General features: G+C 38.2%; 1 protein-coding gene across 5 annotated transcripts; it reads right to left on the minus strand.

The window, feature by feature from the left end:
• Positions 1 to 2560: 2560 nt before the first annotated feature.
• Positions 2561 to 27469, minus strand: LOC124184090 (monocarboxylate transporter 3). 5 transcript variants are annotated; one of them, XM_046573513.1, is made up of 11 exons: positions 27319 to 27469; positions 13722 to 14019; positions 12971 to 13114; positions 11892 to 12097; positions 11554 to 11782; positions 10531 to 11000; positions 10187 to 10415; positions 9732 to 9907; positions 8540 to 8762; positions 8085 to 8332; positions 2561 to 7926 (listed from the first exon to the last, which is right to left on the minus strand). In XM_046573513.1, exons 1-11 carry the CDS (start codon positions 27412 to 27414, stop codon positions 7777 to 7779), a joined length of 2469 nt encoding a protein of 822 aa, XP_046429469.1. In that variant the 5' UTR covers positions 27415 to 27469; the 3' UTR covers positions 2561 to 7776. The 5 variants fall into 5 exon arrangements, with proteins under 5 accessions (XP_046429469.1, XP_046429472.1, XP_046429471.1 ...); XM_046573516.1 differs by lacking the exon at positions 27319 to 27469 and adding an exon at positions 22289 to 22489; XM_046573515.1 differs by lacking the exon at positions 27319 to 27469 and adding an exon at positions 15870 to 15944.
• Between the last annotated feature and the right edge of the window lie 453 nt (positions 27470 to 27922).

The raw sequence follows: 27922 nt of genomic DNA on the forward strand, positions 1-27922 counted from the left end.
CAAGTTAAACTCTGAATACGAGCCATAATACAGGGTATTCATGTTAAATTTGCATATACTTCTAGGGTGTATAGGGGCTGCCTAGGCAAACATTTCGAGGCAAGACACCCATGGCCGGGAACTCATCCTAACGGCTGTGCGGGGCTTTGAAGCATTTGGTACCGCACGCGTGTTCGTAGTGTACGCAATGAATCAAATATGATCACTTTCGACCCAACGTTTTATTCAGCCGTAAACGATAGTAAAAAGTTCTCGTGTGAAGTCAACAAAACGATAAGCTTTGGAAAAACGATAAACAATGAGAAAAATAACAAGACAAGCTTCTGTAGTACGGAATATATAAATTTCACATGTTCAAACGGATCTTTCACAATCACTGTTCAAAGTGTCCGCCATCTTAAAGAAGGCACCCCGTGAAATGTCTGTTCATTGCCTCAGGTATTCCAGTGAGTTTATAGTTTTGTTGACTTTACATGAGAACTTTGTACCGTTGTTTATGGCTGAATAAAAGGTTGGGTCGAAAGTGATCGCATCTGATTCATTACACTACGAACGAGCGCGCGGTACCAATTGCTTCAAAGCACTCCACAACCGTTAGGATGAATTTCCGACGAGTGTCTTACCTCAAAATGCTTGCCTGGGCAGCCCCTACAGACCTTAGAATTGTTTGCAGACTTAACATAAATACCCTGTATTAAGAAACAAGCTTTGCATCCTAGTTAACTGAGCAAGAGTGAAAATTTGGGCAATTCTACATGATTTCGTGGCAATGCAGGCACTAAAATGTGTTTCATGCAGAGATACAGGTCTTGACTTGAAAGAAAATCGAGGAACGCCGGGTGAAAAAAATTGTCTAAGCTTCTCTTGCGTCCTCGACCTACAATACACTGTATGTATGTATATACAGGTATGTACCAGACTCAGATTAGGTATAGTCAAAAGTGGATGTACATAGTAAACCGAGAGAAGCAAATGCTGGGTGGATCCTCGTTTTGTCTTAGAAATGGTATGCCGACATCCGCACAAGATACTTATTGCATTGTAAATTTACAATGAACCATAATTTATCAAATATATTTTGAACAATTACATAACGCCTAAATATAATTGCAACAATCGCCTCGGACAGCTGACAACTGCTTTACAAGTGTGTGCATAATTAACCCTTTCTTCCTTCGTTATGAACTATAATTGAGATGAGAATTTGATCATCAATAACCCACATACATTACAATTTATAAGTATAAGGGGGATGCTAGCTGTAACGACTCGCTTTGGGGAATGTGATCACTTTGTTTTTCTTCGTTTCCTCCCAGTTAAATATCTTCCGAACCACTTGAAATTGGATTTTACTATATATAAATCTGTAGAAACTCTTGTTGATTAGCTATAAACCAACTCTGAAGTACCGTTAAAATCGGTGACCCATACGTGTAGAAAAGGTATATATCTGCTTGAGTTAGAATGTCCAACGTATATAGGTATAATAAATTCACTAAACAGATTGCAGGGTTTATTGAAACTTGCTAATCCAAAAATTCTCTATCGAGGGGTCTAATTTAGTATTACTACGTTGTGTTTGGTAGTAACAGGGTGGCCACTAAACCTCCATAATGAAATCCCCTAACATTTCCAGATTTTCCAGAAGAAATTTTTTAATTTTCTCTGACCATTCGGATAAATTGCCTGTAGCAAATTGATAAAAATATACATATTTTTTTTTTTTTAAGTAAGGCATTTCGTTTGGGTCACACTGTCCCATCTAGCCGACGTGCACAATCGTTTGTAAGGTAATATTAAGGAATATTCAAAGATTGAAGAGATCCTTTCCGCGATGGTAAAAAAATGTGTATTAGATTTAATTTATCTAAAGCTTTAAAACATAGTGGGACGTATTCGTATGAAGAAGAAAATAGTAAACGATTCCCTGACTTTCCACAAAAACCCCTGACATATCCCTGACTATTCCAGAATTTCATAATTCCATGACATTTCCAGGTTTTCCAGAATTCCGTAACCAGTGGCCACCCTGAGTAAATACTTCGTTTGTGTAGTCCATATTTCATTATTGATTTTAGATAAAAATTAAAGTATTAAATCTCTAAAATTACAACTTATGGCAAAGTATTAAAATTTCCCCTGGGCGAAATTTAATTAATTTTTATTTTGTTTTGAAATTAATAAGCAAACAGGACCGCAGGTACGAAACGAAATGATATACAATCACTTTCACATTAAAGATAACAGTCTACCCACGGTAGACATAACATAAATACATGTAAAATGTTTAAATAAGTACTGTGAGCCTGGCTTTACATTTCTTAATTGGCAATAGTTTCGTGCACACCATGTTGTATTTCAGACTCGAAGCGTGTATGAAAGTCCACCAAATAATTTTGCACACACACACATATATATATATATATATATATATATGTATATTCTAATTAAAAAAAAAATGGACTGAGCTAAACAATAAGTAAACTGAAATAAAACTCAAATTGTACTACCTATACGTGTGTGGATAGTTCTTCCGTAACCCGATAGACTTTCTGTTTTCATAGGCGCTGATTTTTTTGTAACTTTACGATTCACTACACTGATATATAAGTTATATATATATATATATATCAGAATCAGAATCAGTGATATATATATATATATATATATATATCACTGATTCTCGCTAGGATACATTTTACTACACTGTGTGTAGGTATTTTAGACTTTCCAATTCATTAACTGTGGCATTGCACCAATGATTTTTAAAAATGGCTGAGAACTGTTTCGAAAATGATTTCTTTCTACCAAGTGAGGTAAGAGAGGATAGTACAAAATTTAGTCTTATGTGAAAAAAAATGCTTAATTTTTCTAACTTATGTTAGAGCACCTAGAACGTATCAAAACGCATAAAGCTAACATAACGATTAATATTGTCGTCTCAACTTACGATTGCAATTCCTAATTTATGAACGTATTGTTTTACTTATTTTGACTGTGAGCCTAACTGGTATTAGAAACAATTTTTGCCGCCATTCGCTATACATTACGGAAAAAGGCGCACAAGTGTTTCTTTAATTTACAGACTCGTACAATTATCCCCTTTCGTCGCATCGGGCATATAAAAGCTTCGAATGAAATAATGGGCCTCGTTGTCAGATAACTAAGCAGCTAAGCGCCGGGTGTACAGCGTTTAAAAACTCTCCAAGAATTCAACGTATTACGCAAATTAAATTTCCACAAATTTCCCCCTTTCCAGGATAGAAACTTAACCATCACACAGGACAGTTCGACTCAGTGGGCAAGACCTTTTCATCGGTTCTCTTTTCAAATACAAACGTGGTGTGGTGTCACGAATTATCAAGAGAATGAAATTTATAGTAGAAAAAACGCAGTCATCGTGGCCAACAGAAACTCGCCTGCCCTTCAATTATCCATCATCCGCTGACTCTTGCACTTGATAAATTTGAAGCAGAAAACAGTGAATAACATAAATAAATCAGAAAAGTGGCTGTGTTAACTTGACTCTGCTCATGGTAAACGTGTCATATAAAAGGTAGGCAATAGCCTGTGCGCTTGAAGCTATCAGATTGTGCCGTAAAGTGATTAGAAATCGTAGCATTACCAGATAGTAAGTTAGACGCACAATTATCCGTAGATGGTACTGTAGGTATGTACAAATGTATCTATGTATGTACACATAGCATATTGTACTGTACATACATCACATGGTGATCTGTTGCGATTTGCTATTTGAAAAATTATACACCATGAAACATTGCACACTGTTCATTCAAAGATCTCGCTGCAGGAGTAGAATTCTGATATCTTTTTTCAACGTTAACTCGCGGCCGAAGAGGAAGTAGAACTGATATTCATATGCGACGTGAATTTTCATACTTTTCTTAGCAAAAAAACACGCACCCTACAAAAATATTAAACACCCTCTCACACCGGGCAATAGAGACAAAAAAAAAAGCCGTCAAAAGAATATCCCTCATTTCAATTTATATTTTTCACGTCAATAACGACATTAAAACTACACGGTAAGGCAAATTGTTAATAATATATTCCCAAGTATAGTTGCATGACATTATTGCTTGCAAAACTATTGCATCACATGGTACAGAGTCGTAACTGACTTGTCCTGACTTGTACAGAGTGGGTGTACAGATTTTGTTTAATGTAGGTCACTTTCAATTCTCATCGAAAAATCAACCTTATTTACAAAGGGCAGAGGCGCAAAACAATTGGTCGCGAAATGTGCACATATTTTTTTAAGTGCGCTAAACACTTACGAACATTGAAAACTGTGTGCAAATTTATGTGAGACGTCTATACAAGGAGTTTATGTGGAATCGAAACACTTTACTCTCCTACAAGCAAGCAATCCAAATGTACGACAACGTGGTACTTGCTCAACTGACATCATTTGGTTGACCACTCGTAGATGAGTAGGTTGATTCGTTTCCACACATTACAAAGACATTCTACTCCCAGCAGAAATAAAAGACACTGCTAAATCCCGTAGCTTCTAAAGCCATTCAAAAATGCATAATACTGATTATTCATCATTTATATTCATATTCAGAAAGTTAGTGTTGACTAAACATTTCAATTCAATGTTCATACAATATTTATCTTGTTCAACTTCGGCCTCTGATTCCAAGAATATCAATATACTTCTAGTAGTTCAAAGACTAGTTCAGCTTCTCCTGCCTAGGTACAGGAAAGACTACCTGCGTTTACTGAAGTGCCGGTTTCAGAAAAAAAAAAGCAAGGAGCCTACACTTTCAACCCATAATTACATTCTTCAGGGTTTTCATGAAAAAAATCATAATCAAGAATTTTTTTAAATAGTTTAAAGGAAAGTGTACAATCCCAAACAAGACGCTATGTGTTCAATGAACAAATTGCCTCTGTAGTTAAAATGATAGAAAATAAAATATCACAAACGGCAATGAAAGTACGAGTTCACTCAACCATAGCAGGGCTCCGTTAGAAAACTATAGTCTAGGGACTAGGGAGGCAGTTTACGTATTATATGCCTTATTATTATTTCCAGCCACGATAACTCCGCCATACTCGTTTGCGACTTGCACCGTCGTGGTTGTCGCCCGGAAGGTAGATTTTCTTCACTAACCAACTTGTTAATCGAAATTCCGATGTAAATTTTATCGGTAGTTGCAGGACAGTGTAATTTTCCATGGAACCTCAGTACATCATTTAAAAAAAAAATCTCGACATAATAGATCCTGTAACGGTTCGCAGTCTGAACAACAAAGAAAATGACGCATACTGCGTATTACTACATGATTACGTGAAGTCTCATATCCCTCGTTGCATGGTCCTATTGTCAATGAATTGGAATTGAATCCACTCGCCAGTCGAAAAGTCGTACAGTATCGATTGAAAAATATACAAGAGACGATTCATGTTCTGAAATTCTCAATGAAGAAAAATAACTTTTTTTACTCTGTAAAATATGAGTAACTTCTTAACCATTAAAGATACAATCTTCGGTAAGCTTTTAAAATTTTTAACTTTCTGCAAAGCATATTTTGAGAATTTTTTTCTTTTTTTTTATGTGCCCAAATTGTCGATATATAGATCTTTCTCAATTCAATTTTTGGCAACGAAAAAGTGGTTCAAAAATTTTCAATTTTTCTTTCTCCAAAAGTTAGATTCAATACCAATCAAATGATCACGTTGTTTTTGTTGATACGACTTTTGAACTCCGGGATATCCTTGTTGAAAAATCCTTCAATTTCAGGAATTACCAACATTGACTGCAAAAACTTCTGGAACGGCAATACGAAAATCACGTGGTATAAAGAAATCTCATAAGAGAAGAAAAACGGAAGGTGTTGAGATCTGGAGGGTAGTTGAGTTGAGCTCGATTTCCCCTTACACATATTCCGTAAAGCATCACCGATGCGAAAATGCCGCAGTCAGTGCGGTTCTACATGGAATGCCGATTGAAAGTACCCATAAAGATTTGTTTAGCGCCATAACAATGCCAAGAAATGTATTCCTGTGATTCAATTACCACTTGTTAGAGGAATATATTTTCCGGCCATATGTTCGCACGAAACAAAAAAATTTTCACATATTTTTGCTTGGCATTACACGTAGAATTGCGCTAACTGCGACATTTTCGCATAAGTGTTGCGTAGACTTATTGTTAGATAATACTAATTGTAAAAAAAACTGACATTTTACTCCAACGGTAAGGTTGAACATAGAGCATCGTGGCTACCAATTTTCTGTACGCAAAAGCAATTTACACTTTTCTGAACTATCAATAAATAATTGCAGTACTTGATGTGGATTATACGTGGAAAGGATGAGTGGCACGATCCTGTACAAATTCGCACGCCGTGTTTAAAATCAACCATTGCGGCTGCAATTATAAATCATTGCCATTAATATTTCAGCTACCCGCATATTTCGAAGTAAGAGACTTTGTCCTCCTCCTACACCAGCCCTTGACCGGCGTACGTGATATCCAGTGCTTTTGGAGCACAAAGCTATTTATTGAGATAAATTTATTCCAAATCACCTATGTTGACCGAATGAATTTACAGTAGAACCTCGATTGTCCAAATCAATTCGGACCGAGCCTAGTTCGGATTAGCGAAAGTTCGGATAATGGAATAGTAATGTCAAATGTAACGATGCTGCAATATGATAAAGAATATTAGAAACATTACGCATGTATTTTTTTTTGTTACTTTAACAAACTGAACGTCTAACTGTAACACACATCACATCGTTATGACTCTGATTACACCTGAAGTTAATTAAAATATGGGTAATTTTAACGTAGCGCTATAAACAGACTTTCTCCGATGTTTTTTTACTAATAGGGTAGTTACATACGTTCTAAAATTTCAAAACATCATTCGAATAAAGTAGATCGTGCTTCGGATGATAGGGGGTTTGGATAATCGAGATTTTGCTGTATTTTGGTAGCAGTAATTGGTCTTAAAAAATTTGCGAATGTAATTTGAGAATACGCGAAACCCACTATTTTCTCAACACTACTGAAAAGGGAGGATGACCAGTACCCTTAAGAACGTGCAAACATTTACCCCAAAATCTGAAGTTGACAGCCGATCCCCGCTTTATCATCATATTCCGTACGAGCGGGTTATGCTCAAGTTTTACTCTACTCTAATCTACTCTCTCTCTCTCTCTCTTTCTCTCCTGCGCACACTTTCTACCTCCTCTTCTTTTTTGAGATTCATACTCTCAAGAAACCGGGTACATTCGAGCATGAAAATGTATTTGTTTCAGTTTGCCGCGCCCTCGCCATAACGTACTCCCTCGTCTCTTTGTCGATTCTCGCACTCACTCTCTCACTCAACCATTTAATCTTCACTCTTTCAACCTGTTTCTCACAGAATTTTTTACTAAGTTAATATTTTATATATTTCTCGATTATCTCGATCACAGTATAAAATAAATAATAATTGCCGTACAAGCTCTAAAAGTGTGAACCCGTTTGTTGACATATGAATTGATAGAAGGTCGTAAACTGAACGCAATCCCGGTAACATTTGCAACATTGCTCGCATCATGTCCGTTAACGTACACTTCTTTCAGCTTGCAGGTCCAATTAAGCACAACGTTTTACTTCAACGTTTAAGTGACTATAAAAATCGAGTTTCAAATTCATTGTGAAATTTCTTTAACAGCTTATTCGCCTTGCATTGACCATCAATCTGGGACGCTCGTCGAAGAAATAAAGCACACAAAGGCTTTCGGCAATTATTATAAAACAGATTCAATCTGTTTGATTTCCTTTTCTTGGGGTTCTTGAGGCGACGCAGCCGTCTCAACGATCTCTGGGATATCATCTTCATTTTCCTCTTCAATATCTTCGTCAATAGGCGTTAATGTATCCATTATGACGGGTTGGGCCTGTAGATGCATTGTCGAGTAATCAAAAGGTTAAAGAACATACTTGCTGACTATTTTACTGTAACTAATATGCCACTTTCATTTGAATTAAGTAATCAAAGTATTATTCAGAATCATGCTATGCCAAAGCATTTTGGAGTAATCTAATTATCCTTTACCTGAGGCGTAGTACATCTCTTCATAGCTGGTGCCATGAAGCTGGTTGCTGCACTAATAAAAAAGAAGAATCCTGCCATGTAAAATGAAATGTTATAGTTTTCCGTCGCATCGTATATGGCACCAGCAAGCGGAGATCCAACGATAGCAGCGGCACCTCTGAATAGGATTAGAAGGCCGAATGCATTTGTAAGTTTGTCCAAGCCGAGTAGATCCACCAGAATAATTGAGGTCAGCGAAATGTATCCAGCTGAAAGCATATGCATCATCTATACCTCATAGACATCGTTTTGGTCGTTTTGGATTACGATTCAAAGAAATAGACCACAAACAAACGGAAACAAACATAACTGCCCTCAATCACATAGTATTAGTGGGCCGTATTCTACATATCTCTCTATTATACTTATATACATGTACTATATGCTTATACATTCTGTACATAAATCATACTCACATATAGCAAGTCCGAAAAAGATACTCATCACTATGTAAGCAGCAAATGAGGTACAGAAAGGTGTAGCTCCAACCGCAATACTCGAAACAACAAGGCAAATGTTATTCATTAACAATGAATCAACTTGCGGAAAGTCTGCGATGTAGCCACAAGCCACACGTCCCACTGTATTCGTGATTCCGATAATTGACAACAGCAATGGTGCTAAACTTGCATCAACTCCCTGTAAGATATTTTAGAAGCGATTCCAGTACTATTAGACATTTATATATGCGGGTAATATTACTTATTACCAATAGTTGAAATTAGGGTTTAGGCCAAAATCGTGACTTCTCTGCAACTTACAATAGTTTTTCATCTTACTATGATATACGCATAGTACTCTGAGGCTCATCATCAAAGCACAAATCCAAGACACGGAAGTGCCTACATGAAAGGCTTAGTCTAATAGGTGAAATATGGCGAGAATTACGTTATGTTATGGACTCTTACTATCTTTCTAAGAAATTCCTGAGGAAGTACAGGCAAAAAACAAGCCTCAAGTATTTACAATCATTGAATTCATTCAGTTTCGTGTCTGATTTTATTTATTTGTATTCTGTAACCCTGTATCAAAATCTACGTTATTCGGAATTGAAATTGTCATTGAATGGCCTAATCTTGTCGAGTACTATCGAAGACGTGCCTATAGGAGTCATGTCTCACTCATCAGATTATGAAATCTGACAGCAGCATTCGAATCTCCTCTTCCATTGCAGCAAGCTCTGCTATTTCGTGATAACAAATGTCAACTATATTATATAGAAATCATACAAATTTTCTAATGCCTTCTGTCAAGACATTTGCACAATTTGGCCATTTCCAATAAAGCTTCAATTGCTTTTTTTGAAGTTTTAAATTAGTCATATTCGACACAGGATTTTGTAATAATAAATCAATGAATTTGCACTGTGTTGAAAATTCCGAATAAATTTGGGTTGTATGAAAATTTCATCATTATGCCATTACGTGTCACATACGCGTTTGCAATAAACCTTCCTTCAAAGGACGACAAAACCCCAACTAGATTCAATCGACTTTTATCTAAATTTCTCTATATTATTATTGGGTTCAAATCTGGCACTCCATATCCTTAGGGGCAATGATATTTCAATACTTGTCTTCTTCTCGCATTATTGCTAAATATACTTACATGTGACTTGGCAGCATCCACAAGATAAACGAACGGCACGTAAAGTCCAGCCATGCCGAACACATTGCTGATACCGATCAACAGAAATACCGGATCCTTGAGTAGAGACATGTCCATCATTGTAGCAAGAGCTTCGGTAAAAGACTCAGGCAGGACTAGGCAAGGACAAAGTGGCTCTGAAATATCAATCAGAGTGATATAGTAATTCGAAACACAGTTGCGTATGACTCTATATGTATACATATTTTGTGCTCATACTTCTCATTCGATTCATAGTTTATCGTGACGAAATAGAAGGACTAATCCATGTATATTTATCAAACACGAATGAATCATTAAAATTCTAAAACTGTTTACTTAGAAGTTGGGAACTTTTATTGAACATTTAATTTTGCTATCGAACTTTGTTCGATGAAATATTTCAGTTGCTTTTCTTTAACACTATTCGCACTTACGCTGTGGTCCCTTCTCCGGGTCAGCATCACGGACGTCTCCACGTACGGATTTTGGCAACGAAATGATACTTTGCCGGTAATTTGCAAGAGATTTTTGGCTCTGACACTCAGCCAAATTGAGTACACTACCACTGTAGAATATATCCCTTCTCGACAATGGTCGAATCATCATTGGCTTTTCCTTAGGTATGCTAGATTTGCTCGTGGTAAACGTGATGCTTTCACCATCCTGAAAATGAAAGGTAATAGCAATGGCAAGTGCTTTCGAGCATTTGCAGCTTGTTGATTTGCACCTGCTAATGTTTATAATTTAAGTTTTTACACTTCAGTTGGCAACTACTCACATCGCATTCAGCATTATTGTTACGTGATCCAAGCATGCTGCTGGCGGATAGTCTCAAGTGTAGACTCCGTCGTATATCGCCATTAGAGTTGAGCGTGGAACGGGAATTCTTGATAGCGCTAAGGCTTGGCTTGTATCTCTCCCCAGTACTGGTTTTTCGAATTCTATCAAAGAATGGGACCGAGCCGTTTTTTGGTAGACCTTGCACGTGGGTGGTGAATGCTGGCTGAGAGGCGTTACGGGGAATATTTGCCTTGTTGAACTCAATATTCTCCGGTTTTTCCTGGGTTGGAACATCTTTGGATTCTTTTCCTTCGTCAATTGCTTTACGGCTCTTGGTCTTGTTTATAGCATTTTTCAAATCCACACTTCCACTTGCGGATGTTCCACCGGATGACGATTGCTCCTGTACTTTTACCTCCGAAATTGTAGGCAAAGTTGGCACGGTTGGTACAGGAGTCAATGGAGTACCTACGAAAATCCGAAAAGTTCTGTGTAGTGAGCTCTTTGTAAATATACCTATATTTCAAAAATTTTTCTTTTAGAACTATAGTTTCAAACATGTGTGACCAATAAATGTATAAAAGAGCAACGTGTAATATGATCCAGCGAATTTTTTTTAGAAGTTATGGAATTGAAACGAGTTTAGTAGTGTTAGGTGAATATCACTGTAGTCCTGGATATAGTTGAATACGAATCTAAGTCTCGTATCCTAATAGAGAGAGTAGAATTTGTTATAGTGTCGACTCATTACACAGTCGATATTAACGATATTTGATACTAACGATAGAATTCATTTGCCTTGATTTGCCTATCCAAGTAAAACTAGGTAGATTCTCAACTTGATTGGCTGTTAAAATTTGCCACATTACCCTTTATTGACAGTATGGACATTTTCACTGAGGGTATATTTGTGAGTGTTCCAGTAAAGTGGGGCATTCACGTGTGCCAAGGAATGGATGAAAATTTAAACAGCATACTTATCCTTATGCACACGTGATGTACGCACGTATGAAAGATTTACCTGGTACTAGCTGATCTAGATTGAAACTGGAGTGTACTCCTGGATCAATGTTAATGGGCATTTTCATTCTTTTCTCCATTGATCCATCCGGTAATTGTACCATGAAGTAGGATCCTCCTATACTGCCACGCTCCATTTGAAACCGTTTTTCTTCTGCCATTCGCTGCAGCAACGGCTTAACAGATGACAATTTTGGGTATTCCAGAGGTCTCATCATTGCGCCAAAAACCTGTAACATGCATGCATTACATGACAGGACAACACTTTGAAAGGGAGTCAAGTCTGTTGAACTAGACATGAGTGTATAAAGTTGCAAGATTGAGGAAATTAAGACTCACCGCGCAATTTAGGATAAGGCCGGCTAAAATCAGATTAGCTCCTTTCCAGCCGTAAGCATTAATTAACATCGTTGCTAGAGGGGCAAAAGCTATGGTACCTACTCCCGAACCACAAACTGCGATCCCTGTGGCCAACGATCTTTTAGTTTCAAAGTAATAACCAACGCACACGACTGCTGGTAGGTAGATTAGACCGAAGCCGATACCTGTTCAACGTTAAAAAGAGTGTAAGGATAATTAACAGTGCGATTTTTCCCACAACTGCCTTTAACCTGTGAGCATTCGTTGAAAAGCTCGTACAAAAGTCTGCAAAAAATGAAATACCATTTTCAGAGTAAGCCCTTTCGGGTCGTAATAATGCATTGGAAAAGTCTCAATTGCTATTTTTATTATTGAAACGCATGCAGCTATGAATGCTCGGAAAGGTGAGCAATTTCGTAAACAACAAACCACAGTGAATGCGCTTTCAACTAATTGTGTTCTGGTTGTCATCCACAAGTGATCAGTACTTAAACTTTGCCCAGGGAATGGGGAATGGTGATGTAGTTTAATTTTTTTTCGCACCCACAAGGTTTACATGTGTGTGGTATGACATGATACATATACATAATAGCCCAAAATCACGTTTTTCTCTATTATTGGTCAGAAACGAAGTGCTATTTGATATTTTGCAATTCTGCTTGTGCCAGTCGCAAGGGATACATGTTTGAAAATTATCATCCGATGTTTTTCAGGGTTATGACCGAAACTTTCAACCCAGGCCAGGACAGATGGTTGACAACATTTTTAAACACTAAGCTTTGCGCCAGCTCTTTTTATGCAATATTGTTTTGCATGTCCGAGACACGTGGCAATAAAGATATCTCATACGAAATTCTCGAATTTTCAATGGCTAACCATTCTAAAGTTCTGCCATTTTTGTCTTCGGAAGCTAGCATGTTTAAAAATCCACAGATTGGATTTTCTGGGACGATAGAAGATCATACAGGGTCACTAATGATTAGTGGTTTTGAGGAGATTTGAAGGGGTTGTGGGACATATTGATGTAAGGTTTTACAATGTCAAAACTTATACCTCACCTCCTAATACGCCATACGTTAGCATCAACATATTAACAGAAGATGAAAGTGTCGACAGAGCAAATGCAGCCGCTCCGAAAACGCTTCCAGCCATGCATACAGCTCTGCAGCCATACTTGTTCGTTAAGGCACTGACGACTGGACCTGGAATAATGGGAAGATGCGTCAAAGATAAGCTGTGGGATACAATCCCAGTTAGTTGTCAAGAAACAGGTAAGGGCATGGATCACCGACACGCCAACTCAAATTTGGAAGGAAAAAGAGAGATAAGTTCGGACTGTATTTGCAGATCAGAAATATACAGACATACCGACTATGCCAAGTATCATATCAGATATTTGGTTGTTTTTGAGCTCAATGATTTTTTACAAGTAATCTCTGAATTCTGGAAGATCATTAACGAAAAGCTGTCAGTGCATGGCAATCACTGCTCTAACTGGCGAAAATTCATTTAATTGTTGAAGCCATGTGATATATACAGTTTCGTCATCTTATCTCAGAATTCTAGAATATTTTTGAACGACATGCAGTAATTTTTCAAACTTTGTGTCAAGCTATTCTAAGCCTTATCTTTCTCGCAGAGCAGCCTGTCTAGAAATGAATATCATCGTTCTTGCTAACCGCATGGTAAAAAATTTTGAATTTGTAATTTTGGCATGACGATACCTCGTGCTCATAATTTTTTCATTCAAGATGTTGAGCGGACGAGGTTAAACCATGCCCTTAAAAATCTGCGGAATGGATGGGTTACCTGCGCTGAGGTATATGCCAGAGAGTAAAGACCCTACCCATGCCGTCCTGCCTTTGCCTTCTCCATAATAGTTGACAAATTCATTCAAAAACACTCCGAAGGTATAAGCAATGCCATCCACAATCATGTTGCACATGAACGAGGCAAATACAACAACCCACCCATAGCCGCCATCCGGCGGGGGTGGGATGTCATGATATTCGCACAAGGAGCCCTCGTCTTCAGGGGAAACTTCATCGACTCCTCCATCTGCTCCTGTCAATCGGGACTGTTCCTCGACCGAATATTCACTCTCCGTCTGAAAAAACAAAAACAAAAAAAAAAAAATTAAGGTTCAGCTATAGGTATAAGTGTAAACTTGCGGTGATCGGTGATAAATGTTTAACATAAAATGTGGCGGATAATCTGACAAGGTTAACAATCAACAACCTGGCCTGAGAATTTCTCTGAATTAATTGCCTGGTTTGCCTTGGATTCGATTTTGAAATGCTAAACACCCAGCATTGATCTAAGTACAATTATTGCAAAAATACAGGAACAAGGTTGCAGTTACAACCATGAGCATACTCTGTTACATGACACAAATTATTGTCAGTTCATGAGAAATAAAGGGAAGTTACAATGAGTGTTGAAGGAAATTCACGCAGTAGTATGGTATAGACACGTATAATGACAATTATAACAAGAACGAGAATTAAAATAAAACATGCGGCAAACTAAAGTTGATATTACGACATTAATCGTATAGTCGCGACATAACGAACGCGAAAGATATGTAAATTGCAACAAAGACAAAATTCACCCGTTGTTTTGCGAATAGTTCTTAAATGAATTTGATTGACCTTAATGAATCGTTAGTGACGCAAGATTATTTGTGGCGACGATCAACGAGCTTGTGACAAACATGTTTTAATTAAGCATGGCTACTGTCAAGGATGGTCACGTGGTTCGCATGGGAGTGTGACGAACCGCTATCGCCAAAGGACACACCTTTGCGCCTTTCAACGCCTTCTTATACAGTGTGTTTTACTAAAATAAAGTGCACACAAATTTGCGGTCCGATGGGTGTTTCAAAATATTTTAACACGATTGCTCAACCGTAGCATACCCAGGTTAGGCTTTCGTGTGTATGTGTGCGTGTGTATGCTCGCGTGTTTAGAATACATATTTTTAGGTATGTGTATAACTACACACTATGCACAGCGTATGATCGAATGCCATTCTGTTCTGGCTTTTGTGCGTATGGATGTCGGTTTGAAAATTCCAGCTTCTCGATTCAACAGTGTGCGAATTGTTGTCATTGCACATCATGTTCGGGTGTATCTAGCACGTATAATGGCACGATACCGATGCAGGTTACGCATCCGTACGTATCATTGTGTAGATTGGTATATGGATCAACGTACAGGGAAATACTCACCGTGCTTATTTTTCGTACGCGACGAGAACCATATTGGCCAAACTGGGTTTTATTTAAGGAAACTCGCGACATTGTCACTTGTCGAAGTTTATCTACTTTCAAATGTCATACAGTTATTTTGCTATCCTGACAGTATATCCTTATTTTGCCGCGTTATTCACCGCGTACGTATTTGCTTGTGTTAGCTAAGTTTATTTCTCGTTCACAAGTCGAACACTGTTATAAGATTAGGCTCACGATCAGCATCCTCGCATCCGAATTCAATTCTATGAGAACCACATCACTCCACTCGCGATTTATACCTTCCGCGCTCAGCTGATAAGAATAAAACGCAACACTGTGTATTTCCCCTTTGTGGTGAGAACCATGACGAGTCACTCGTCACTCCTCGAATACAGGACTACTATACTTATGCAGATATTTGGCAGCAAGGTTCTACAACTTAAAATTAGAACACGAAAATCATAGGTATATATCGTCCAGAGACCCCTTTTCTTTCATTACATACAGATCATATTACACCGTTCCCACGTTCCATTAACCGACATTACGTCCTACATATTCTAAGAACTCCTGGACACGCTCTGCGAATATATTTCAAAATAGTTTGGGAATAATGGCAGGCTAGGATAAATTACAAGTTCTCAAACGATATCCAATCTCATCACTTGAGCTGACGGGCGTTAGGTTCCTTTTTTTAGAATCGAATTTATAACCGCTTGACGCACCACTCTTATCGTCCTTGTTATTGTTCCAAATGGTGCCAGTCGACTGCTACTGTTCGACATGCCCTTCTTTTCTCAACCGAGGTTCGCAATTCGCGAGTTTACACATCTGGCTTGCAGCAACGCCAACCATAGTCGTACGGAAAACTGCCACTGCCATAGGCGCGACAATCGTTAAGAATTACCATTCGATCATAGTGAGGGAGAGAGGATGAGAGACAAGGAGAGAGAGAGATAGAGTGAAAGATTTACTTCCTGAATAAATGCTAGCCGTAGCTTGGAGTAACAAAGCTACAACCATCGAGTAACCATATCCTACTAAAAAAAGCCTGCACAATATTTCCCCGTAGCTTCAGGAAGAGAAGTAGGTTGAGTGTTCGTCGGTGATTCATATAATTCCCCGAGTACGTACATACATACATACAAGAGCGGCAACGACGCTGTGGTGTTTAGTCGATAACAATAAATTCACCGTCTCTTTCTAATACATCAATAGAAAAGGGCAAAACATCAATGTGGGTATGGTATCTGCTGTGTCGGCACTTTCAGTGGTCGGCACTACATCACATACCGAATTGCTGATTTAGTGGATTTCTTTTGACAGACAAACTCCCATAATGCTGGTTTACTTTAATAGGTATGGCTACTCAATACTACTACACTATGACTACGCGTAGGGCCGCGTCTGGATTTACCGAATGGACCAACCAATCGCAACAGTATCTATGCAAAAGTGAATGAATGCGATCGCATCTCTAGGAGCATAAATACCTGGTTGAAGACACTGTGGAGATGTATAGTGATTACGTCTAGTCAGTTTGTCTATTCGGTTCGGTCGCCGCGGTCACACCCTTCGCAAGGATTTTCGGGTAATTTGAAATTATCAATATCCTGCTGAAAATATTAGGCTTTTATATAATTGAGACACTCTAATAATTAGCATTGAAAATCCAATTTTTTGGGATGCGAATTTATTGTCAATATGACATCACATTTTGTGACGTAGATGTGACTAAACTAAATGAAAAAACTGTAATCAAAATTAAATTCACGTCTGCAGATACAAGGCGCAGGTGAAAATACCAGAAGTGATGAAGTGAGACAGACAATCTAAACAATGGATGTTTTATTTGCCAACTTTTGAAAACGAAAGAACTGGAAGACTTATATGGTTGATCAATAATTAAAAATCAGCTAATCGACAGCTTCTTTCAAAACTTTCGTTTCTGAAAGCTGGCAAATAAAAAGCACTCTATGTTAAAATTATGGCGTGTTCGCTGGCTTTTCGTCACTTTAAACAAATATCACAAGCAAAGTCCTAAGAAAATCGCACTCATCGTTAGTGCAAATGAGTGCACTCGGTGAAAAACGTTATTAGCAAGCTGAGCACCCAACTACGCACGCGCAAGATAATTGAACTCTATTAGTCGACGAGATAGCACCGCGGCAATAACGCTCCAATATTTTCGCCTGCAAGGCATCTACTCAGCCATGCTCGCGTTATACGAATGTTATACATAGGTATATGTATATTGAATATAGTCGGTAACTATAGAAGACTTGCATTCCTGGACCACGATCTTACATACAGGTCTGGAAACTCCTATGCTGGGAGCCACGATTATTCGCGTCCCTTAGCGAGGGCAAATTTCGATTCTAGCGGCACCACCAGTTGTCGCTGCGGTTTAGTTACCGGGATAACAATAACCTCAATAAATACGATGAGTGAGCGTGAGTGAGCGAATACGTATCGTGTTAGAAGTATGGCCGACTAGTGATGTCTCTGTTGGACCACAGTCTGTGGTCTGGACCCCCCTGGTCCCGCCTGCGCTATTGATAAGATCGCAACGAACCTAGTGGCGACTCATGAACGTAAAAATAGTTTCAATAAGCGACCTAACCCCTCCAATGGAGCTTCCAGACCTGTATGTAAGACCGTGGACTCACTAACTCGGTGTACAGAAACCCATTGGATTCTTTGGGTTGTAATCTTTAGTTTGTTGATCCATCTCTACCTTTCCCCCGAACGATGGCAGCACTAGTTTCTAGTCTACTTAGAGCATGTATGTACGGTATATGCTCTAAGTAAGTCTATTGTGTAGTCTGTAATAATGCCGTGTCCAGTTCCAAGAACTCTGTCCGAATTCACGTGTTTCCTAGTCCAACAATAAGCTAGGAAAACCGCACAAAAACCGTCAACTGGTGGATAAAATTGTGGAATCGTGGACAGAGGGCGCAGCGTTTTAAAACTAAATCTCGAAGGCAACAATAGTATTGCCTGAAGTTTACTCGAGGCTGCCCTGATAGTATACCGTTTCGATCTAACATATCAATTAATAAAAAATGTTATGAATGGATGTGCCTCTAATTTTATTTGTCTGATGCTCGATACAGTTCCTGTTATCATACAAGCCATTTCTTAAATCTGCGTAAAGCAGTAGCAAGTACGGGCCTAAACACTTCGTGGTAGAGAGTGTGCTGTTCCGTTGGCATGGTTCGTGTAGATTAGCGACACCAATGCGCACGAATGCAGGAACAGACTACAACGGTTGTTGGCAGTGTTCAATAGCAGTCATTACTGGTGCTGTGCGATTAATCGATTAATTGACTGATCGGAAAAACGATTAATCGAAGCTACCGATTAATTGCACAGTACTAGTCATTGCACGTGCTTGGGAAAAGTACAATAGAGCCTCGATTATCCGAACCCGTCGGGACCGGGCCTAGTTCGGATTAACGAAAGTTCGGATAATAGAAATGCGTTGTCGTAGATAGCGGTCTTCCATACTGCGTATGGGAAAAATAAGAAAAACGGGCAGATATTCTGAGCGATTTAACGTGATGCTTGCGTATTTCAATTATATACATAATTTCGCATTTTTTATTTTGTTTTGAAATTTATCACAAAGGTCACAAAAAAAAAGCTTCCGTGAAAACTTTTTATTCGTTCAAAAAGAAATTGATGTTACGGATGTACAACAAATTATCTCGGAATCATGTTTATTTTATTTTTTCTTCAACCAATTTAAAATATATACTTTTTCATACGTTTGTAACGCTCTCGGGTAATATTCGTAGTATTCACTTTTTAACGACAAAGTCGCTTGGATAAATTATTATTGAACAGAAGAAAAAAAAACAAGAATCAGAAGTCTTGCATGGAACACGACGATGCCATTGTATTTATCTCTAATAGCGAATTTTTATAAATTATTCAGCCAAGTTTTTTTACGTGTGAATTACAAATTTTATCAACGATACGTATCTTTGTAGCAATTCTTAATGACCCCTTGCGAAATTAATTTGTCTTCGAGCACAACGAACTTCGTTTTTTCTTTCATTTGAGAGTACTTCTGTTGAGCGAACGTCGAAAACATCGGACGAGCAGCATTTCGAACGAAAATCAAATAAAAAAGGCATTTTTATTGTAAAAAAAAAAAAAAAAAAATCGCGCCATGGTTCGGACAATAGAACGTTCGGATAAAGCAAATATACGTTCGGATAGTGAGAGTTCGGATAATCGAGGTTCTACTGTATAGGCTGTTGGGTGATATGGTATAGAACGTCATTCGGTTAAAGGTACTCCCTAATTGATTGTAATGTCATTTAAAGCCGGTGAGAAAGTTCATGATGTGGGCCTCTGTCTTTATGCTACAACTCATGCAATCTCCGGCGAATAGATCAGCAATACGCTTGGTCGAATCAATCATCAGGAGGCAGATTCAATTACACGAAAGATGTAGGCCAGCCTTATAAGCGGAAATATTAGTAGAAAATAAGACCCCTGCAGAAAAATGAGATTACACTGAGTCTAAGCTACCGATTACACATGCATGCATTGTTTTCACCAACCCGTCGTAGTAAGAGCAGTATAAAGAATACGTGTGAACTGCATATTCGTGGATGGCATAGAAATTGTAGTAGAGTCATATTCAGATATTTCGTGCAGTTTCAATATCATATGCAATGACGCAATGCTCGACAAATTAATTCTATAATGGCCAGGCTACAGCAATTATACCAACTGAACGACACAAAGCCACACCGTCTGCTTCTCATCAAATTTCGCGGTACGCTTGTATGTATGATACAGTACACGTAGGTATATGGCAGTACATCCTATGATAGATCCATTCCCGTGATGACCCCCTCCCCTCTTTCTCCCGACTATAATCACCATCACGAGACTGCCACATTGGCTACATCCGCGAAGAATTTCCTATGAAAATAACGCAAAGCATTTCATTGTTGATTACCACAGCTGTTTAGTTAACGTATGATACGAGATGGAATATCAATATTTTCTTTACTCAATAGCCGAGCATTAACGGTTGTACGCAGTTACTGATTTAGGATACATAAAAGCCTGCCACGACAATAAGATAAACATAGCAAGGAAATGACAAAGCTTAGTACAAGTGCAATGTCCATTGCATGATCCGTGGATGCTTAGAGCACAATACGTTATAGTGGCTGCAACCAGAGAATTGACGCTATCGCGAATCATCTTTTACTCTATGCCTACCAGATATCAACATACCCACACTGATAAGAAGTGGTCTAAACACTTGAGCGATAAAAATATACCTAGTCTATATCAAAGATCTTGGATCCTGATAACAACAGGTCTGATCAGTGATCGCACTGAACGCTGAACGTGTGATCATCAATCACACTCGAAATGTTGAATAACCAACGTGGGTATTTTTTACACTTCAAATATGCCAACGCCTCTAAATCAAGTGTTCCCATTTACAGGATTATTGTTGATGGGAACAAGGTCCATACGAATCCATTTCGACAAGGTCAGCGTTTCGCATGGGAGAAGGAAAGATCAATGTGAATCAAAAGATTTTTAGCCCTACAATTTTGTTACAGTGAACAGACTTGACAGTGGCTCAAGCATATATGCCCTAGTTTAAGAAATCCGTTAAAAAATTATAGAAGCCGATAAAAATCGATCAACATTGAATCGGATTTAATTGGGTCAATCGGCAAATCCATGTGTCTAGCTTTCGCTGCCGTTAGAAAATAAGTAGAAAGCAATGATTCTCAATGTGGTCTTAATTTTTATCGGATCAAATAGGATCTAATCGCATTCTAATGTTTCTATACAATGAAGAATAGAATCTGATAAAAATTGGTCAATTCAATGGATTAATTCTAACAGATGTACAATATGAAATATTTCAACCAGAAATTCGATTAAAATCAATAGAAAAAAATCGGTCGGTTTGAATTATTTCCTTTAATCAGGATAGTGCAGTTTCTACTATTCTTTACCTGTCAGGCAGTACCCAGCATTTTTTCATTCGCTAACAATGTTCCTATGTATGATCTAGACAGCTCTATAGTCCCAGAGGTTAACAGCTCATCGTTAGTACCAAGATAATGATTTGCTTGTAGGTGCTCCTGCACTGAAAGACTAAACGCCGTGTTGTTTTCGAGCAATACCATGTAATGGCATAAGATTATCTGTAGGTTTAGTAGGATTTGTTCCGATATTCACTACGCATTTCAGGATAACGAACTGTCAGCTATCGTGTACAGTGCCTCTAGTAAGTATTACGAGTCAGTCATATAGTATTTGACATAATCATCGCGAATCCATTTCCTCGAAACCCTTTTTTTTCAATTAAGCTGGTTTGACGAAGCGTCATTTTTTCTAGCTGTGCCCGTCCAAGTTGGCGCGTATAAATTATATGGCAATTTCGTTACTGTTAATTGCTTGTTCAACAAACATATATACCTTCTACAATGCTTTTGAACAGTATAGCTGGACCAGCCCCAATGTTCGGTATGGTTGATACGAATATGAATTGTAGTCAAGTCGGTGTTAGCTCGGAGACAAACGTTAAACTTTTAGATTTTGCAATACTGTTGAATTTTTATTCAAGACATTATTTGACTGGATAATAAAACTATTAAGAACTTATTCCAATATGCATGAATGGGAAATTTCACAAGTAACCGCTCTACAGTAGTAAACATAGGCTTTACAATGAGTCTGCTCGAAGAACCTCGCGCATCGCTGTATATACACAAATCGCGGCGATGTATAGATACCTATATGTATAATATGGGTAGATATACACATGTATTAGATACTGCATTGATCGAGGTAGTTCAATAATTATAATTTTCAACTTTTTTCGGCAGCAGCCTGAACGTGCTTTAGATGAAACTTATCCGCTGCATACATGTATGAAGTACTTTTGAAAAGATTTTCAGACAATTGTCAAGGTGAAGTGTGTATTGAGTACAAACATACCTACATACATATATAGTCCTCAAAAAACATTGCAGTGATGGGAAAGAATATTGTATGAATAGGAAAGAATGAATTTGTATATAAATAGATCCGCGAAGCCGTGAAAATTTAATAAAAATAATAATAAAAGAATAAAATAATGGCGTAGTACCTTGTTTTTGGGTGTCATTGGAGCTATTTATACGCTTGACTGAGTTCGCGAGGTTCCCACCGACTATATAACGCAGGTTGGATTGATTGTATCTCGAAATAAGAGTTTTGCAACTGACAATGTTAAAAGATCAGGGAAGAATGAAGATCACCAAAGGACTGAGCCACGGTGCGGAAAGACACCGCGCGCGTGTGCCGCGATACTCCGCAACTCTGCCGATCGTGCGTGTACGCGCAATATCTCTACAGCCGTACGTGGAGAGTCACATGTAATTACGATAGCGAAGTGCAGACACTCATCCTGCATCCACCCACAAGGCCCACAAACATTTATAACAGCTGCGCTCGCTGATCACAGTGTCTTCGTCGGCCAGTGTACGGACAATTTGCCTAATGTGATCCCCTTGCTTCTATAATATACGTATATATTCGTTATATATACACACAATACGTATAATACAATCAATATTATGCATATGAATAGTTTTTCCGAATGCCGGGCACACTATTGGGCCTTGTAATCGCTTTGGATTACTCTCTGTCGCTGTGATATGTTAGTATCATACAGATATGTACACGTGGGCATATTGTATTATACATAATATCATTAGATTTTTAAGCTCACCAGTATTATTATGGCGCTCTCATAAATCCGTGAAATTTTTGCAAGTATATCTTTAGCTCAGCCATAAACTGACGTACGAAAAAGCTTGACATTTTTTGTAACAGGTCACATGACCGCATGATCCCGATTGCCGCCGCTAATTCTTCAGATTTTTCGGCATTGCTGCATTATCTCATATTATATGGTTCATACATATCCAAAAAAACACCGTGTCCAGAAGTGCTTTTAATAATGAGTTAAATAAATAATCTTTAGCAAAATCTGTCGAATAAGTTAATGCAAATACGAGTTCAACTTTTAAATGGTACATAAAATCATTGTTATTTGACACAGAGTTTGCGAAATTGTTTTTCGAAATATTCAGATAAACATTTTCCTTTAAGTTTTCGTGATTCATATAAGCAGGTTAATGTCCGGATAGGGTTTCAAGTTTTAAGTTCGTTTCGAAACTGGCTCAATAGTGCGGAAAACGACATGATTCAAAGTTATAGAGATAGTCTTTCCCAGATTTTGTACAAGTCGCGGGGACTGTGTCCTGTATATTTGTATTACAGTACACATATTTGATAATCGGTTCCCTGCCCGCTCTTCACTTATTCCGTATATAATACAGATGTGCGCTCGTGAGCCGCATGATCGACACCATTGTATCATTCACAATCAGATAAAAAAAACTCTTGAACGTCCAGTCAAGTCCAGTAAAAACTTATTCGAGTCAATATATGTCACTAGGGCAATGAAATCATTCAAAAAACGCCCGAATCGTCGTTGAAGTGATTATGCGTTATTTTCAATCGTTTGAATTTTGTGAGCCGTTGAGTGGGTCATTATTCAATTTTTCTGCATACTCCGACAGGCTGCACCAGGGTTCAATTGTCAAGTGTTTTCAAATTCCGAACATCTGTGTAGGTGTAAAATTATGCCCAAAGTGGCGCATTCTGGAATACCAGATAATAACGTGAAAATAAATCTTATGCGCCGGTAACTTTAGATTTTCCGTTTTTGAGTTTTCGATAAGAGGAGAGGAAACTACAAATTGAGTAACAAAAGTATCATTTATCAATGTTGAAAAGGAATAAAGAGAAATAATTTATTGTGAATGACCGCATTGTGTGTAGCTTGCAAGTATTGTGGATATCATATGTATACCTATGAATGTACGTACGAGGACACACACATATTTATGTATATGCTGGAGTACCATCGGTACAAAGTTTTCTCGTATCATTAATCATCACTTGAAAAACAATGTAGATGCATATACCACCTACAAAATTTCTCTCTCTCTCTCCCTCTCTCTCTCTCTCTCTCTCTCTCTCGATCTCTTTCACACGCAATCGGGAGAAAAAGATCAGAAGAGCCAGTGCTCGTGCGATGGACAAGTATGACGAAATGCGGAGCCGTCGTGGAGGGGAAAAGGAAATACCGGGATCTGTTTGCCTCTGTTACCGTCGGTGAGCTGCAGCTATCAGACATTAAAATCTACACAAAGCATCGTGTAATCGCAGTACATACTTATTCTGTCTGCTGCAATGGGAAATGAGACGACACTTTCTAAGTATCAAACCCGTAAGCAAGATTAGTTTCAAAACCCAACCGTTGGCCTTCTTTGGAAAGATTAACTTCCCCCACTAGTCGTAGCTGCAGAAAAGCACGGAATTGATATTCTGGGTACAAGTATACATATAGTCTGCCCTGTAATGAAAATGTTTGTGTGCCCAATCACATAACGTTTTTAACCAATTCAGCGTTTAATATATTTATAACGTGATTTGTTTGATGAATTCGATAAAATATATAAGAAATCTCATAACAAATTACCAAAGCATGATTCGTCAGATATGCTGGATTAGAAATCATACAATCAAGTATGTAATGAACTATATGAATTTTAATTTAGTACGTCCAATGATTCATGCTTTCGTAATTTATTATGTCATTTCTTACATATTTTGTGGCGCTGTCGGGAGGTTAGTAAACGGATGACGCCAGAGATTGTGGTTGATAGTGATATGGTATTCACTCTTGGTATTAACAAACTGTTTATTATGAGAGAAATCGTGTTACAAGAATTGGATGGTATAATAGAAATGCGAAAGCAGGGAAAAAGACGAAGTTAACTATTAGATGCGTATGCGCAAAGAGCACGGCGAAGACTGGTTACAGATGAGGAAAAAGTGCAGGCTCGCCCCCGAGTCGAGGCCAAGGGTGGCGTCGCGCCATAAATGCCACATGTAGGGAAATTCCCGACGCGGTCAAACCCTTGGCTCTCGGCTAGCGCGGCGAGGCCTGGACATGCGAAAGTTAACTTTAAAGGGCAATAGTTGTAAAAAGACAGAAATGGAGAAAAGGAACTATTGCGAAAGATTTTTCGCCGGCTTGCTGGTGGAGGTCCGCCACATATTTGATCGAATTTACACGATAAATCATATAATAAAACAAAAATTCTTTCAACACATTTTATAATCTACCACACGAAAGTTTTCAGTAGAGCTGCATGGGAGATCATGCTGACCGCTCGCTCGCTCCTGCTGACTGATCGTACCAAACCAATGTAAAATATGAATACGTGGCAAAACTCTTTATCTACTTCCGAAATGGTCATAACTAATACGGATAGGTATGCGCCATCTAAATGCACTATCCGTAAGCAGCTCAGACATCTCACCGAATTTTACAAGTTCTTCTGCAAAATAATAATTATTACCTGGTTGCTGTTAGCGAAACAAACATAGCTAATTGTAAGTACAACAAGTGAAAAGAATTTCCGGATCCAAAGTGAGATGTGAGTATGGCTTTTTCCTACTCGTTATATTCATAATCACTAAGTTAAAAAAATATATACAGAACTATAATCAACCCATGAATAAGTAATGTGATGCATTACTGAAATGCAGAAAAATGATTGCCCATTCTTGTACTGAGAATATTTCCCACAAGTTTGTTCCCAGATAGACATATTTTGACCGACATTCATCGCGGAGTAGAATTGTCATGTTCCGACAGCTTACTTGAGTGCATTGAGTTTCCCTTGTGAGAGAGATGCGACATCCCTCGATGGTTCAAAAATAATATTTCATACTTTCTCGTTTATATTCGAAATATTGTCCATCTAAATCAAATTCTAAAATTGTCGATCATCACAATTTTTCGTAGAAATTCGTATTCTTTTATGAGAATTCATGAAGTTCATAAAAATTTGTACTTTTCAACGAAATTCTAAAATTACTACGAGAAAAGAAATTTATGTTGACTGGGTCCGAAATTGTAATTATCTTTCATGGGAAATTGTATGTCTTTATAATTATTTGTAGAAACTGGTAGTTTTTTACAAAATTCCACGAGTTACTACGAAAAAAGATCTATTTTTTCCGTATCGGATATTGTAATTATCTTTCAAAGAAAATTGTAGATTTTTTTAAGTTGTCGTAGAAATTCGTAACTCTCTGCACAATATACTAGATTTTCGATGATTTTCAAATATTTCCTACAATTTTTAACGACCTGCAATCTATTGTAAATTGGTGTAGAAATTATTTTCACCACGTAGGGTGAAGCGGCTTCGTTACAGTCAAGCCCCATGTATTCAGTAAGAAATAACGATCTATGCGATTGATGTAAGTTGCATGTAATGTCTTTCTTACAATATATACAGCTGAGAGTTTGAAAATTTAACTTTGATGTCGAACAATAAAAACCGTCGATAATTCTAACTGAATATAAAAATTAAGTCACGCAGGACTTCAGTTTATGTTCGCAGTTTGGCGTTAGATATTTATTCGCATGAAATTTTACAGTCAAGAGTTCGTCAAAATTTTCGCTTCGAAATCATGAAACTAAAACACGTAGAAATATCAAACGAATGACTAATATATAATATATCTCCGGAAATGATGGGTGACACCCACAATTACTATAAACATTGATCTCATCATCCTATCTATGTTCGTGAAATAGTTACAGTTGAAATCATTGCTACGAGATTTTCAAGTAACCGTTAGAAATATTAAAATCTATAGTAAAACTATCTGAGCTAGTCAGGTTTGAGGTAAATACATGGGTTTAGCGTAAATGAGTAGCTCGATTGTTCAATTCAAGAAATTCAATACTTTAGTAGAAGGAGGTGTACAAATTATTCTCTAATAACAGAAAAATAACTCACTCGCTTACGTACGAAATATGCACCTTCTAGCTGCAATAGACTGAAGAAATCGATTATTGCAATGCTAGTACACTGTTCGTTATAATCAAAGCCCGGCACAAGCCCGAAACCGATCACTAATTTTATATAAACCATAAAACTGTAAACGGTGCACGTAACCGTACATATTTTGTAGAGGAACATTGGGCATCCGGCGTAATGTGAATCGCAACATTAAGGTACAATGCGCAGAAATCAGACTCACCGCAACAGAGTTACCCCGATTAGATGAAATTTGTAGGCCGTCGTCGTCGACGATAATATCCTCAGATTGTTCTTCGCGGCTATTTGCCGGTCCCATCGCAACGAAGAGAGCAAATTAGAGGGCGAAGAGGGCTTAGGAACCCCCCTCTGCACCAGGCTAGCCCCCCAACTAGTCCCCGGCCAGCCCCCCGACCAGTCCCTGGGTAGCCCCCGACTAGCCCCCGACTAGCGACTACTCGCGCTACCTACACTGGCCGAACGACTCCCGCGGCGTTTTGCGTTTCGCACTTCCTCCGGGTAACAGCTGATAGCCACTCGGATATGTGGAGCCAGTGCGACGGCGCCCTGAGATCAATAATCGTACCTCCTGGAGTTAAAATGAGGAAAGCTTGCTGACATATACAGATAATAACTGTACAAGGGCGTTTAATTTCGATGGCGTGTAGAATTACCGGACATTTTCGGAAATTTCCAAGGAAAACTTCATCATGCTTTCTGAAAAATTTTCGATCGCTTTCCCAGATCAATTGAATTTTTTTATCTCTGTATAATAAGGATAGTATAACACAAATGAGAGAACTTTGGATATTTTAACCGTAAGTTGA

The sequence above is a fragment of the Neodiprion fabricii genome, chromosome 5, assembly GCF_021155785.1.
Source record: "Neodiprion fabricii isolate iyNeoFabr1 chromosome 5, iyNeoFabr1.1, whole genome shotgun sequence".
NCBI lineage: Eukaryota > Metazoa > Arthropoda > Insecta > Hymenoptera > Diprionidae > Neodiprion > Neodiprion fabricii.

Coding starts and splice junctions, on each gene's coding strand:
- LOC124184090 (XM_046573513.1), bottom strand. CDS start 27,414: ATGGGACCGGCAAATAGCCGCGAAGAACAATCTGAGGATATTATCGTC. Junction 12,098..12,970: donor AACGTATGGCGTATTAGGAG/GTGAGGTATAAG, acceptor AACGTTGAACAG/GTATCGGCTTCGGTCTAATC. Junction 11,783..11,891: donor GCCTTATCCTAAATTGCGCG/GTGAGTCTTAAT, acceptor TGCATGTTACAG/GTTTTTGGCGCAATGATGAG.